Source organism: Pongo pygmaeus, chromosome 2 (assembly GCF_028885625.2).
Source record: "Pongo pygmaeus isolate AG05252 chromosome 2, NHGRI_mPonPyg2-v2.0_pri, whole genome shotgun sequence".
NCBI classification, from domain to species: domain Eukaryota; kingdom Metazoa; phylum Chordata; class Mammalia; order Primates; family Hominidae; genus Pongo; species Pongo pygmaeus.
The window spans coordinates 192,153,951-192,170,376 of record NC_085930.1 but is presented as its reverse complement, the minus strand read 5'-3'; the positions used below and the strand labels follow the sequence as shown (position 1 = coordinate 192,170,376).

Genomic DNA, 16,426 nt, shown 5'->3' with positions numbered 1-16,426 from the left:
AGAAAAAAATGCATAGAATTTATATAGATAATTTAATAAATATAAAGAAAAGTTCATGCATTTATACAGCCAGGTGAAGAAACTGCTGACATCAGAAGATCCCAGCAAAAGCTCATCTTTCTTCCCAGAGTTGGAAATTATTCTGAATTTTGATAATTATAGTCTTAATTCTTTTACTACTCATGTTTGCGTTCCTAAACAATATAAATTAGCTTTGTCTGGTTTTTTAACTTACCTCTTTTTGTTTTGAAAAATACCAATTGAAAATATCAATCAAAAAAGGTAGCAAAATAGTTCTGTGAACTTTTGCATATTCTTCACCTGGATTCCCAATTGTTAACATTTTACCATGTTTTCTTTATATCTCAGTAGATGGATGTACACACATATTTTATTTGTTGAACCATTTGAAAATGTGCAAGCACTGGTTTTGAACTTTGTATGAACAGACTTATACTATATATGTTATTTTATATCTCTTTTTTCGTTGTTATAAAATTTGTTGAGATTGATTAAAAAAAGACATTGTGAATAGGATTTTTAATCACCATTCCATCCTCCCCAGTGAGCTGGCAACATTTTGCTTCTTTTGGGGACTGTGATTGAGTCTAGTCTCAATTCATTTCCATGTTCATCCTGCATTCAGCTGATCATCTGCTGTGAAATCCCACATTATTCTTGTTGATTCTCTTTGAAAGAATAACATGGGGAGTATCTCTGTTTGCATTTTACATTTTACCATAAGGACTTAAGGATTTATTTTGCAGGGACCTCAGTTTTATGCAATAGCTTGTTATTAGGACTTGGTTATTTCTTTTTCTCTATATTTTCCTTCCATTTATTTTAACTGCTGTTGCTTCTTGTTACCTTATCACTGACTTTGTTGTCTTTTCCAATACTGCTTCAGAATCTAATAATTCTAAATGATTTAAAATAATGATAATAGTAAGAACTGATATGTTATTTACCAGGTACTGTTATGAATGCTTTGTTATGTATTAACTCATTTAGTCCTTAGAACAACCAGGTAAGGATAGGTACTATTGTTATCTTCATTTTAAACTGAATCAAGGAGAAGTCAGCCCAGTTGCCCAAGGTCACTTAACTGCTGGTGGTAGAGTAGGGGTTTAAGAGACTAAAACTCATACTCTAAACTACTATGTTAAATCACCTCTCTCTAGCTAGGCTGCTCTCTTCATCACTTATAAATTTCTTTGTAAGGGCTTCTTTTCCTATACCTGTGACAATTAACATTTTATCCTTGTTTAATCTTATGTATTTCAGCTCTTAGTTATAACTTATTAATCTTTTTGAGTTAAAGTCTTCCTTTTTTATTCAAAAACACTGGACTGCTTTCACTGAGAGCATGGAGTCAAGAGCATCTTTAGTCTGTCTGGGGTAGTTTGCAGTACCTTCAAAAAGGGTATAGTTTTTGAGCCTTGAAGAATGAATGCACGTTTTCAAGACCAAAGGAAAAAAGAAGCCATTTCAGGTTGAGGGGTTAGCATGTTCACTTGCTCAGAGGTGAAAGAACATTCCACCTTTGAGGAACTGCAAGTGCGTTCATTTGACTAGAAGTGCAAATTTTATCTAAAGGTAATTGGAAATGATTGAAGAATTTTAACATGGAAGTGACACCAGATTCATGCCTGAAAGGTCGATCTCAAAGCACTGTGGTCCTTTGAAAGAAGTGAAAGCTGAACTAGAAGAGAGATTGGTTATGGAGCTATCCCAGTGATTTAGTTAGAAACGAGGAATATCCTAACATAGGTCTTCCCAGTGGGGATGGAGAAGAGATAGATTTAAAAGGTACTTTGGTTGGTTGTGTATGATGAGGAAGGAAGGAGCCTTTCTCAGAGATTATCAACACTTTCAGGAGACATCTGGGGAACCTGTGGGGTTTTTTTCATAATGACCTAAGGCCATGACTGGCCATGGGAAGGAGATGCAGGGTGGTGGGGATGGGGATGGTGCTAATGAGAAGTGTTTCATTGAGAAATACTGTAGTGGGTGGTGACATTGAGAGAGAGAAGGAAGAGCAGGTCTATAGAGGTAAGATAGAGTTCAGTTTGAGCCCTGCTGAGTTTAAGTTGTTTGTGGATACCAAGTTGGAAGATGTCTTCTGGCAGTTAGATATCTGAGTCTGGAATATAGAGATAGGTTTCAGATTTAGGAGCTTTTAGGGGTGGTTGAATGTATAACATGAAAAATGATATTTGAAACCAAGTTTGAAAATCTGAGGGAGATTAGAAAAATGGTTATTGTTGACACACATTGTTACAAAACACCAACATTTAATGGATGAATGGAGGAAGAGGAGCCCCAGGAAAAGAAGTGAGAAGCCTAGATTGAATGGAGGAAAATCAGTAAGAGTGCTTATCATTGAAGCTGAAGGAAGTGACAGTTCTATCAGGAGGTACACTCAGTTCTCTAAGATATGGCAGAGAGGACATAAGAGTATTCATTTAGTAACCAGAGGGTCTGATGACCCTTCAGAGTTTAATTTCATTTGGGTGGATGACAGGTAGACATTGGTTAACAGGATTAGAATTTGTGGGAAATGGGGAAACAGGGCAATGAATGTAGACTATAAGAAATTCCCTTCTTTTAGACGTGCGTGGTGGCTCACACCTGTAATCCCAGCACTTTGAGAGGCCGAGGTGGGCGGATCATCTGAGGTCAGAAGTTCGAGACCAGCCTGACCAACAGGGAGAAATCCTGTCTTTACTAAAAATAAAAAATTAGCTGGGCATAGTGGCGCATGCCTGTAGTCCCAGCTACTTGGGAGGCTGAGGCAGGAGAATCACTTGAACCCGGGAGGCAGAGGTTGTGGTGAGCAGGGATCGCGCCACTGCACTCCAGGTTGGGCAACAAGAGTGAAACTCCGTCTCAAAAAAAAAAAAAAGAATTTATCTTCTTTTACAACCTGAACTTTCTTTCTTTTGTGTGTGGTGTTTTTTTTTTTTTTGGAGACAGGGTCTCTCTCTGTCACCCAGGCTGGAGTGCAGTGGCACAATCATGACCTACTGCAGCCTCAACCTCCTGGGCTCCATCAGTCTTCCTGCCTCAACCTCTTGAGTAGCTGGGACTACAGGCATGTGCCACCATGCTCGGCTGGTTTTTTGATTTTTAGTAGAGACCAAGTCTCACTATGTTGTTCAGGATTACAACCTGAACTTTTACTTTTGTCAAATTCTTATTTTGGTATATCAGCTTGACATATCGGCATTTATAGGTGCCACATGGTTAGTACTTATTTGAATATTTCATCATCATCCTTATTTTATACAAATTAGTTGAAAAGGAAAAAAATATACTAGCAATATGCTTAGTTCTCATAAATTTAAAGCACTTGAAGTGAATTAAGCACACTAGTAACAGCAAATATCTAGTCACAACATTTTTGGCACTTAAGCCAAACAATTGTATGTTGAGTTGGTAAAGAAAAGAACAGAATTAACCTGGAAGGAATATTGGCTTTACAGATTTTACAGATTGCAAGGATTAAAAGGGAAGTGCCATTAGAAATTGGTGTTATGTATTTTTTTTTTTTTTTTTTTTTTTTTGAGACAGAGTTTTGTTCTTGTCACCCAGGCTGGAGTGCAATGGCCCCATCTTGGCTCACTGCAACCTTTGCCTCCCGGGTTCAAGCGATTCTCCTGCCTCAGCCTCCCGAGTAGTTGGGATTACAAGCGCCCACCATCATGCTGGCCAATTTTTTTGCATTTTTAGTAGAGACGGGGTTTCACCATGTTGGTCAGGCTGGTCTCGAGCTCCTGACCCCAGGTGATCCGCCCACCTTGGCCTCCCAAAGTGCTGGGATTACACCCGTGAGCCACTGCGCCCAGACGGTATTATGTATTTTTTAGTTCTCTTAAAACATGGGCATCAGAATTTGATTTTCAAACAAATTATGTATGAAAGTAGAAGATTCTGAGTGCTATTTCAAGATTAGCTGTGAAGGGAAGGAGAAAAAGGGTATAGCCAGTAAAGGTGATTAAGAGATCCAAGAGAGCTACAGAGCTAGACTGTGTCTCAAATAATAATAACAATAATAAAAACAAATAAACCTATTTTGATTGGCCAAAAAAAAAAAAAATCCAAGAAAGATTTTTAAAAGATAAGTGATAACTTGGCTGGGCACGGTGGCTCATGCCTGTAATCCCAGCACTTTGGTAGGCCGAGGCGGGCGGATCACAAGGTCAGGAGATCGAGACCATCCTGGCCAACATAGTGAAACTCCGTCTCTACTAAAAATACAAAAATTAATCAGGCGTGGTGGTGCGTGCCTGTAATCCCAGCTACTCAGGAGGCTGAGGCAGGAGAATCGCTTGAACCAGGGAGTCGGAGGTTGCAGTGAGCCGAGATTGCGCCATAGCACTCCAGCCTGGTGACACAGCGAGACTCCATCTCAAAAAAAAAGATAAGTGATGACTTGAGCATGTTTCTTGATGGAGTTTGAAATGCCAGAGAACAAGGTAAAGTTGGAGATGTTGAGAAGAGGGGAAAGCAAATCAACAGACGACATTCCTTGAAGAGGCAGGATGGTATTGGATTTAGAATAGAGCTATAAGGGGCTTATTCTTGGATAGAAGAAAGGAGAGTTTCTTCTATTGAGTTTGAAGGAAGATGAGGATGATGGATTTGAAGGTAAGTATGTTTGTATGTGAAACCATAGGAAGTTTGTCGACTTAGCAGTTTCTGAATGCCTACTGTGTATTTCAGTCTGCTAGTTGAGGAATATGTAGTCTCCATCATTGAAGAAAGTTAAGGATCAGTCTTGCAGGTTTCCAGCTACTGTGTGTGTATGTGGGGGTGGGGAGGTAGGTATTGTTTTTTATGTTGTTGTGTTGTTTTTAAGAGATCTCACCTGTCACCCAGGCTGGAGTACAGTGGCATGATCATAGCTTACTGCAGCCTTGATCTCCTGGGCTCAAAGGATTCTCCTGCTTCAGCTTCCTGGAGTAGCTGGGAATACAGGCATGCATCACCACGAATGGCTAATTTTTAAATTTTTTCTAGAGATGGGGTCTTGCTATGTTGCCCAGGCTGGTCTTGAACTCCTGATCTCAAGCAGTCTTCTCACCTCAGCTTCCCAGAGTGATGGGATTACAGGCATGAGCCACTGCATGCAGCCTATAATTGATTTCTTACAAATCACCCGTTTTTGATAGTGAATTAGCATCAAGTTTGCTCTTTTTTGTTTGTTTGTTTGTTTTTGAGACGGAGTCTTGTTCTGTTGCCCAGGCTGGAGTGCAGTGGCATGATCTTGGCTCACTGCAACCTCCACCTCCCAGGTTCAAGAAATTCTCCTGTCTCAGCCTCCCAAGTAATTGGGATTACAGGCGCCCGCTACCATGCTCAGCTAATTTTTTTGTATTTTTAGTAGAGACAGGGTTTTGCTATGTTGGCCAGGCTGGTTTCAAACTCCTGACCTCAAGTGATCTGCCCGCCTCAGCCTCCCAAAGTGCTAGGATTACAGACAAGAGTCACTGTGCCCAGCCTACTCTTTGTTCCTTTTTTTTTTTTTTTGAGACGGAGTTTTGCTTTTCTTGCCCAGACTGGAGTGGAGTGGTGTGATCTTGGCTCAGTGCAACTTCCGCCTTCCGGTTTCAAGCGATTCTCTAGTCTCAGCCTCCCGAGTAGCTGGGATTACAGGCGCCTGCCGCTATGCCCAGCTAATTTTTGTGTTTTTAGTAGTGATGGGGTTTCACCATGTTGGCCAGGCTGGTCTTGAACTCCTTACCTTGTGATCTGCCTGACTCAACCTCCCAAAGTGCTGGGATTACAAGTGTGAGCCACCCCGCCTGGCTCTTTGTTGCTTTTAAAAATTGGGGCAGCACTTGCCTCAATTTTTGTCTTTCCTAATCTCTCATGATTTCTCAATTATAAAGAATGGTTTCGAGATGTCATCTATCAATAGAAGGACTTTTAAGTTACTTAGGATGTAATTTTTCTTGTGCTGGAGAAGTAAATTCACTCATAAAAACTAGACACTTTCTTGACTACTATGGTTCCTTGAAAGAGATCATAGTTCTCTGTCATGTGATAGGTGTAGTTCTCTGTTGTGTGGTAAGTGTAGTTCTTTGTCATGCGGCATTATTGCCTTCTCTACCCTTCTCTGCTCCATGCTCAGTTAAAAAGTCATTTATATTGTCTTTGGCAAACTTTAAGAAATTCTTGGTTTCTTACTAATTTTAAGTTTTAGATCAGTATTTTTAACGGTCTCTTTGTGGTCAGGATCAGTCAGTAAATAATTTAGAGCATAAGGTTACTTAGGATCGAAGAGCAGTCCTTCACCTTCCAACCTGTAGGTGTGCATCAGGGATTCTCATCTGGGTTGGCCCTCAGGTGGTCTTTGGCAATATATGGAGACATTTTTTATTGTCACCAGTGGGAGCTGAGTGAAGCTGCTACTGGCATCTAGTGGGTGGAGGTCAGAGATATTGCTAAATTTCCTACAGTACACAGGACAGCACCCTACAACAAATAATTATCTGGCCTAAAATGCTGGAAGTGCCCAGGTTGAGAAACCCTGGTGTACAGTAACTAATATCTGAACACTTTTGTGAGCTACTATGTTTAACTGCATTCTCTAATTTAAAACACAGAATTCCCCCGTGAGATAAGTGGTATCATTTTTTGCCCTAAAGGCCCTGGGTCATTTTTGAAGAGGGAGGATACAAACTTTGGACTCATTTGTATAGGAAATTTTTAATACATAAGTATTCAGGATACAAGTTTTTTATTTTTAGACTTTCTTTGGTCATACCTGTTTTTTTTTGTTTGTTATTTTTGCAGGTACAAATATTTATAGCATTTAAATACATAATTCATTTTTACTATTTCAGATCTAGAAATGGCCATTGCCTACTGGAACTTAGTGCTTAATGGAAGATTTAAATTCTTAGACTTATGGAATAAATTTTTGTTGGTAAGTTCACATTTTCTACATTTCTCTCTGTTTTCCCTAAAATTCTGCTATGTTTAAAGATAGATAAATTAACATAATGTATTGGATGTAGAATGAGAAATTTGATTACCAGAATTTTGTTACACAGTTGTTTTGCATTGTATTTAAAATTGTCCAAACTGTTTTTGTCCAGCTCTTTTTAGTGATACAAATGTATTTTGTTTTTGTTTTTTAAATAGGAACATCATAAACGATCAATACCAAAAGACACTTGGAATCTTCTTTTAGACTTCAGTACGATGATTGCAGATGACATGTCTAATTATGATGAAGAAGGTAATGAAAATTTTTGCCACACCAATTTTTTTTAATGTGCCTTTTTATCACATACCCTTGAACTTCTTAGGTACTTTTGTTTTTCTCGGAGTTGGAATTCCCTTCTCTGAGCTTTTGTTTTTTGTTTTTTGTTTTTTTTTTAGATAGAGTCTCACTCTGTTGCCCAGGGTAGGTGCATTGGTGCAAGCATGGCTTATTGCAAGTCTTCAAATTCCTGGGCTCAGCAGTCCTCCTGCCTCAGCCTCCCAAGGAACTAGGACTACAGGCATGCGCCACAATGCCTGACTAATTTCTTAATGTTTTATAGAAGTAGGGGTCTTGCTCTCTTGTACTCCTGGCCTCAAGCAATCCTCCTGCCCAAAGTGTTGGGATTATAGGCATGAGCCGCTGTGCCCAGCTCCAGGCTTTTTTTAATGCTCTTCTGAATGTATGAAATACCTTCATACATTTACCAGTCTATATTCTTCTGTTTCCTTCAATTCCTACTCAGCATTCATGTCTTCCAGAAAGGCATGAGTAATTTTTATCCGTGTTTTAGGTTTTCAGTTTAGGAACCTTTTTACTTCTTGATGTACTTTTGTACTTATTTGTATCTCTTTTTCATCTGGTAGTCTTTTGTGTAAGCTTGGTTGTAAATTCCTTAAGTTCAGTGACTTTTTTTTTTTGAGATGGAGTCTCGCTCTGTTGCCCAGGCTGGAGTGCAGTGGTGCAGTCTCAGCTCACTGCAACCTATGCCTCCTGGGTTCAAGCGATTCTGCTGCCTCAGCTTCTCAAGTAGCTGGGATTTCAGGTGCCTGCCACTGCGTTCAGCTAATTTTTTTGTATTTTTAGTAGAGACGGGGTTTCACCACGTTGGCCAGGCTGGTGTCAAACTCCTGACCTTGTCATCCACCCGCCTCAGTCTCCCAAAGTGCTGGGATTACAGGCATGAGCCACTGTGCCCAGCCTATTTTTTTTTGAAACTTACTTCAGCCGCTTAATATAGTACTATTGGCATTCAGTAAATAATCACTGAATACTTTTCTGCTATTTCTTCATAAATGTGTAAAGATGGTGCTACCATCCACTACTAGGATGTGGACTTGTATTTTTCTATATGTGGAAGTGATTTACATTGATTTCTTCATACATATTTCCCTAGTCCACTTGAGAACTGGCAGGATGCAAGATGGAGATATTTTCTGAAAAACCCCCTGTGATCTCGGTGTCTTTAAAAGTGTCCTGGAATCATTAAGGCTAATCAGGGATGATGTTATTTCGTTTCTTCATTTTCATTGTTGTTCATAATCTTTCCTACAAAGTGAGAATGTTTAATCCTGCATATACCTAATAATAGTGTCTTCTGTTAGGTTTTATACAAAAATGGAGAGCTTTCTGACTTGGAGATGGGCGTGTGAATGTGTAGAGGCGTGCATCTATGCAATTTTTTACACCTTTCAGTCATGTATTAGCATGAATAGGATGGAATTCGACACTTCCTGTTATTTTCCTTTGTGAGATGGCCACGGAATGCTTGAAAACTTGTTTCTGCTCCTGTGCCTTCAGCACTGGCAGCATGCTATCGTTTCATAGCCGCTCCTTAGGCTGCCAGTTTTTTGTTTGTTTGTTTGTTTGTTTTGAGACGGAGTCTCGCTCTGTCGTCCAGGCTGGAGTGCAGTGGTGCGATCTTGGCTTACTGCAAGGTCCGCCTCCCAGGGTCACACCATTCTCCTGCCTCAGGCTGCCAGTTTTGACCAAATTACTTCCATTGCCTGACTGCAGTGGCCTTCAGAAAATCATATTATTAATTAGTTGCCAGACAAGTTACTGTTATCACTCAAGGAGCAACCAGATGTTGGAGTAATAAATCACAAGGAATACAAGGAATATTTGGGGTAAAAACTCCAAAAAGTTTGAGTTTTGAAAGACTTAATCAATGGGAATAGATAAGAATGATATACTTTAACGCTTATGAGGAAGTCTTAAAAAAAGGATTCTACTAAAATGTTAGCCTTATTTCTGCTTTTTTCCCCCTTCTCTTTCTTTCATATTTTTTCTTTTTTCCAGGAGCATGGCCTGTTCTTATTGATGACTTTGTGGAATTTGCACGCCCTCAAATTGCTGGGACAAAAAGTACAACAGTGTAGCACTAAAGGAACCTTCTAGAATGTACATAGTCTGTACAATAAATACAACAGAAAATTGCACAGTCAATTTCTGCTGGCTGGACTGAACTGAAGATCAATCCTCACAATTCAGACTGAGGGTTGAGACAAAACTTTAAGGATACATCTTGGACCATATCGTATTTCATTCTTCTAATGGTGGTTTGGGCTTGTCTTCTAGTCTGGGCCGCTCTAAACATTTATAATTCCAACATTGTGGATTTCATCTTATATCTGTGGACCATCCTAGTTTATTCTCCCATAAGTCTTAGAAGCTTTATGGTGATTATTTTGAGGTTTTCATTCTCGCATAAAGCACAATGCTGTCTTCATCAGAAAACAGTTGGCATAAGAATTAAACATATGAACATCACAAAACAATTTATAAAAACTTCTTAAATATACGCTTTGGGCTAGTTGCAAAGACTATGCTAATAGCACTTCCAATGAGAGTGATATATTTAAGTGTACTGGATCTGGAATGGTGTTTTGGTTTGGGGGGAATTTTTTTTTTTCCTGGCAAATCACATGTGTTGTTGATGTGCGTATCTGATGAAAAAACAATGTCAGAATAACCAACATGAAAATTTTTTAGGATAACTTGGTGCCTACCTGAAAAATATATTGTGTTTTAGACTCTTGATTTCAAAAGGTTCCACAGAACTAGTCTGCGCTTACCTTACCCATGTTTATATATAGCTGTCCTACAGGGAGCTTTTATTTAGAAAATGTCTGCATAATGTTAGATTCTTCTCCTGTCTACATTATGCACTACATAATTGGACTTCATTATGCTTTTGAAATGCTTATCTGCCTGTCACATAAGTTAAACTATTTAATTTGTTTTGAATGTTTTGGATTGCTACACAATACAATATTCTAAATTTAGGCATGAGGGTTTTTTTGTTTTGTTTTTACTTTTTTTTTTGTCATCGCACTATGGAACACAAATGAAATCTCTTAATTTATAAGAAGATAGTTGCAGTTAAATTTTGAAAATGGTTGTAATGAGCCATGAAGTTCAATCTTTATAATATAGGTACTGCTCTTTCAGACAAATAGTCCATTTTCGATGACTTATTATTTTGTTGAAATTGCTTTAACTGCTAATCACTGTGGTTGCCAAATATTTACTTCAGGAGCAAAGATTTTCAAACAAGCATACACGATGCAAAATACCAATCTGGCTTCTAGTCTCTTTACTGTTTTTGTTTCACTCAGATTAGCTCAGTTTTCTCATCAAAGCAGAATGCTATCTTGTATGTATTTTTTTCATTACAAGACCCATGAGCTGCTTTTATGCTGAAAATGGTCATTTCCCTGTTCACTTACTGACATGTGAAGAAGAGTTTCTTGCTTTCTTAAACATTTCCGTAAGGCAGGCTAGAAATGTAATACTTCAAATGTTCGATGGTTATGGTCTTTTGATAGGAATAGATTCTGCTTGGGATATATATCCAGGCACTCTCTAAGGTCTAGGGTATTCCTTTGTTGATATTAACAAAGGAATGTACTTAGAATAGCAGTACATTTTATGCAAATATGGAAATTATTTTAAGAAACAATGACATATCAAAACTGCTTTTTATTTACATGATTTTAAAATAGACTAGAAAGCTTTCCCGATAGACATATTAATATTCCAATCATAACTTTAATTCAAGAATGCAGTTTTACCAAAAGAAAAATTTGAAAATTTCTATTCAGGCTACTGGAATTGGTTATTAAAAGAAAAAGGAAAAAGAAGAATCTTGCTGCTTTCAGTATTTCCAGATTTCATTTTTTTGTAAATATAAAGAGGAACTTCAATTATGAAAAATTTTTAAAAGATATATATATATATATCTATATATATGTACTGTTTTGTTTCCTGTCTTGAAGATTTTGAGTTATGGTTATTGGTTTCAGATTGATTAATTCACATATGCTGTGTTTTGAAATGAGATCCCATTAGCTTTTTTTTTTTTTTTTTTTTCCCCAATATAAAGTGTTTTCTTTAAAAGTCTGATATTGGTTCGTGGCCTAGTGCCTTGGATTTTACATATTTTTCTTTTTAAATGCAAAACCTTTTCAACAAAATAGTGTTTGTCATCAGGTTGGTACTAAACATTTATAATTACTGTGTAATTATAAACAAAAATACATAAAGCTTTGAATATAATTATGTAGCATAAAAGTTAAGGTTGTTCACTATGATGGCATCTTAGAATTAAATGAAACTTTTACTAGGGCTGAAAAGAGAAGACTGATTTAATGTGGTGTGATTATTCTGAAGATAAATGTCTGCCTACAGGGAATATTTTGTACTAAAAAATGATTACACATATGGCTGTGTGTGTTTGAGTCTGTGTCTGTGAGAGAGCCAGAGAGAGTGAGAGAGATTGGCAGAGAAAGGGAGAGACACACACACGCCCCTTGAATTGCTTTAACTCCTAAGTGTTTCAGTCCTCATTCCGGTAAACTCCCCATGCTGATTCTTTGTTTTAAACTGAACCATAGGTACAGTTTCCTTTTTGCCAAATGTCAAAACAGGTACAAATTTTAAAATGTAATGCTTTTTAAATAGAAAAATGTATAAAATTAGAAGTGCCCACATATAAAAAATACTTGAGATGAAGATTATCTTTAGTGAGTATCATCTGCATATCTCTGTAAGTTCAATTGTGTTTCTTACAGTCCCTGTCATATTACCAACAGAGGCAATAAAAGCTTCAGTGAAATTGCCATGACTAAATCTTTTCACATATTCCAGTGTATTTTTTTATAGATTTAAAATATACCTGAAAAGTTTTCCAGGAAGAATAATTATTCATGGAAAGAGCATTGTAATGGCATGTTTTGGGGAGAAAAGACATGCCAAGTCTTGTTTACTACATTTAAGATGTTTACAACTATACTGGGCTGCTTTATTAACAATACTGTACTTGCGTAATATGGCATTATAAGTACATGTCCTTCCTTAGACTTTTAAAACGTTTTAATGAGAAGAAAGTAAATTTACTCAACAAAATAACATGAGAAATCCTTTACACAATATCTTTACTGGGGAATTCTTATTTAAGCAAGGTACACTATTTTTTCCTCAGACTTAAATGAATGAAGTGTTCATTTATTTTTTGTTTAATGATAATCAAGAAGTGAGTAGTAGTAGCTAACTTAATGTACACTTTGCTTAGGTTTTTAAACATGTTACTATTAAGACTACGTATTGTAAACCTTCTGTAATTTTCACATATGAATGACAGGAGAAAGTTAAACCTAATCGAAGGAGTTTTGGAATAAAAAGAAAGTGGTGCTGGGGAAATTCACCATGGTTCACAAAGTATGCCTTTGTAAAACTGAATCAACTTTTAGCAAGAATTAATTTATGTAGTTCTAAATGTTAAATTGTGTATATTTAACAGAAAATACTTACCTGGCACCTCAGCAGTTTTAATGTTACCTTATACTTTTAACAATATGATTTATATTGAATACTTAGATGTTTTCATAAGATTTTATCAAATTTGATAATGTAATGATAAAATGTTTTTTAAATGTGAACTATTTAACATATAAATGAGGACACAAAACCTGAATTGTGATTTCTACATAATGTGATAATTAGGGTTCAAATTATGACTCATCATTTAATTGATTATAAATGAGTATATTTCTGAACTCTTTATTGCCTCCATTTTTACAATCATAATATAGCAATAATTTCTATTTTTATTTCATAGGACTGTGGTGAAGTTATTTATCATGACACCTTTATCTTTGATTTCTGAGGGAAAGGGGTGTATATTTTGTAGTTAAGATAAATGAGAAAGTTCCTAATAGTACAAATGCCCTTTTCCAGGTTTTTCTTTGCTATTTGTTGCCATTTTTCTTAAATATTTGCTTTATTTGTACCTGATTTCTGGAGGCAAATAGTGCTATATTTTCAAACTCATAATACAGTTACATAAATGATTTTATCAGAGCATTCTTGCTATCTTATTTTCTTTCCTACCTGTTGAGTAAGTAGCATTTCTTGCTCACCAACTCATTTATTTGACTAGGTTCAATGTTTCCTATTAATGTGTTTTTTTATTTTCGTTTGGTTGATTTTTAAAAATCTGTTACAAATAAGGAAGTTATGATAAAAGATGCACAGCCTTTGTAGTTAGTGGAATTCTCAATAAGTAATGTCTTTATGGAGTTTTAAAGGGAAATTACTTAAAGGGAATCACGTTATAGTTGTCCATTTTTTAAATTGGGATTTTAAAAGTGTTTTTAAGTATAGCCCAATTTTCTATTTATTTACAACTGCTTCATGATTGTTTTCAGTTCAATTTTTTGCCATTGTGCTGTGCAGAAATCATAATGTAGCTTGTAATACTTTAGAGCATTGGTCTTGAAGCTGTAACTTGGGGCTGCTGTCCTTCATGAGGTAGGGCCATAGCAGGCAGGCCCTTTCCCACTTCCTTTATGGCAATTCTACTTTTATCTGTTGTAGGCTGTTAGTGTTTCATATTCGATTTGGTTTGGGGAAGAATACTCAGTTAAAAATTTTTTTTTGAATGATTGGCTTTAGAGGGACTGTTACCTCTTTGGCATATCTGTCAGCGGAAAGGAAAGAAATGGAGTCAGACTGAAATTCATGCCAGCTTAATCACTGAAGGCAGCACTGCTTTGAAAAGAAGAATTTTCAACCCACATCGTAAAAACAAAGCCTGATTGGAAACAATGAAGTGTTTGAAACTTAGGGACAGCATGTAAGTGGCTTAATGAGCAAACTAACAAAAAGGAACATACTCATTTTATATTTAAAAAGTATATATATATTCAAATGCATGTTCATATGAATATTATAATTTTATTTCAGGTTGTGAAATATTCTGAGAAAACCTTATATCTGACAGAAAACTTGGGCAATACCCAATACCAAGCAAGAGATTTTTGCAAAAAGAAATACTATAGGGCATAAGGTTGGGGGAAGACCAATTAATGAAATGGCTAAGGGACAATGCTAATTAAATCGTTAGCAGTGATTTTGTCACATAATTACAAGACTTACAGCTAAAAGAGCAATATTTAATCAGTGAGATTTAGAGATGGGTGTACTTGGAATCCTTTGAAAGTAGCGTGTTTAGTTTTCAAGCAAATGCTAATATTCTTAATCCTAATAGTATATTAGACTTTGTTGTGTTGAATATATCAAATGAATGAACTATGAACCAGAGCTTTAAAATAGTGATTTCTAAGACTTTGTTACAATGGTACTTAAAAAATTGCTTTGTATAATTTACACACTGTAAAATCGACCCATTGTATATGTACAATTAATTGTTTTTAGTAAACTTAAGAGTCGTGCAATCCAATTTTAGAACATTTCCATCAGCCCCCAAAATTTACTCATGCTGCTCTGCAGTTAATTCGCTCCTGTCTCCAGCCCCAGGCGGACACACTGATCTGCTGTCTGTACAGATTTACCCTTTCTAGCAATTTCACAGAGGTAGAATCATGCAGTTAGTCTTTTATATCTGGCATCTTTCACTTAGCATGTTTTTGAGGTTCATCCATGTTGTAGCTTATACCTGCGTGTAGTTCCTTTAGTTGCTGATTTAGTGTTCACTGTTTGGATATACCACATTTTGTTTATCCATTCACCAGTTGATAGACATTTGGCTGGCCTACAATTAGTTTTTTTAAATTGTGAATAATGCTATGAACATTCATAAATGTCTTTGTGTGGACATGTTTGCATCTCAGATTCCTAGTTGTGGAATTGTCAGGTTGTGTGGTAAATTTATACTTAACGTTTTAAAAAAACTGCTGAACTTTTTCCAAAGTGGCTGTACTTTTAGAACTATTCCTGCCACAGTGCGTGTGGCCTGCCGTGTCTGCACATCCTTGTCAATACTTGTCTTTTTTATTACAGCCGTCCTGGCGGGTGTATATTTTATGTGTGTAAGTTATACCTAGGCATCCCAACTCATGTATCGATTGGATGTGCAATTTGAGTGAGTTTCAAGTGGCCTCAGGGATTGCTGTAAAATTAGTTACTCTAGTAGACATGTACTCTCTTGGAGGGAGTATTTTCTGTAGTCAGTGAGATAATACTTCCAATGGGGGTTCCAGTCCCTCAGTGATCTCTGGTGAGAAGAAATGTGTCAGCGAAGAGTGGTGCTGATGGCTAGTGCTTTGGCTCTGTTATTGTTTGTACGATGGTTGATACAGCTACTCGACTAGCCTGTGACTGGTGGTGATAATTAAACTGTACAGATTACTGTGTGCAGATAGTTACTGTCTTAATACTAAGTTTCCCAGAGATTTTACTTTTGAGATAGCTGAGAATTAACGACTCTTGGAATTTATAAAAATTTAGTTGATACCATTTAGTTGCTGCCAGCTGCCTGTGTTCTTATACATAGGAGACATTGGAGTGAGTGCTTTTTAAAAAATTTTTAATGGCGTATGTCAGATATATGTAAAAGGACAATTGCATAATGAACTCGTTTTAACATGGTCAATTCATGGCCAATCTTGATTTCTCTAAATGACATTCATCTTGGAACCCCTATTTATTTTGAAGCAAATCCCAGATAGCAAATCATTTCATTTGTAAATACTTCAATATGTATGTCTAAAAGATAAGGACTGTTAAATAAAACCACAATTCTGTTATTAGATTTAACTGTTAACAGTTTGTTAGTGTTAATAACTATCCAGCGGTGTTCAAGTTGTGCCTTTTTTTTTTTTTTTTCCTCCCAATTCAAGTCAGGATTCAAATAAGATTCCTACATTGCATAGATCTCAAATGTCATACCCAATGGATCCCCACACTCTCCACTCTTTGGCTTCAAATTCATTTATTTGAAAAAACAATGATTGCTTTAGCACTTTGTCTATGCAATTTCAAATGCAAGGTGAAATTTTGATGTACTTAATAAAAAAATTCTAACGAATATATTTTTAAAGTTAATGTATATAAGAAGCTATTATATCAACAGATTTTCCTTTAACTTAAAAATAATTGTGACTTGTATCCAGAATTCTTACAACTTAA

At 36.5% G+C, this 16,426-nt stretch overlaps 1 protein-coding gene across 4 annotated transcripts in view; it reads left to right on the top strand.

Moving 5' to 3' along the window:
* The window catches only part of DCUN1D1 (defective in cullin neddylation 1 domain containing 1), a 42,441-nt gene extending 31,305 nt beyond the window's left edge, over nt 1-11,136 (top strand). For all 4 annotated transcript variants that reach the window (XM_054479965.2, XM_054479964.2, XM_054479962.2 and 1 more), the window contains exons 5-7: nt 6,852-6,934; nt 7,153-7,249; nt 9,296-11,136. In XM_054479965.2, the coding sequence (XP_054335940.1) occupies nt 6,852-6,934; nt 7,153-7,249; nt 9,296-9,375 (260 nt within the window). In that variant the 3' untranslated portion in view covers nt 9,376-11,136. The remainder of the gene's footprint in view (nt 1-6,851; nt 6,935-7,152; nt 7,250-9,295) is intronic.
* The last annotated feature ends 5,290 nt before the right edge of the window (nt 11,137-16,426 follow it).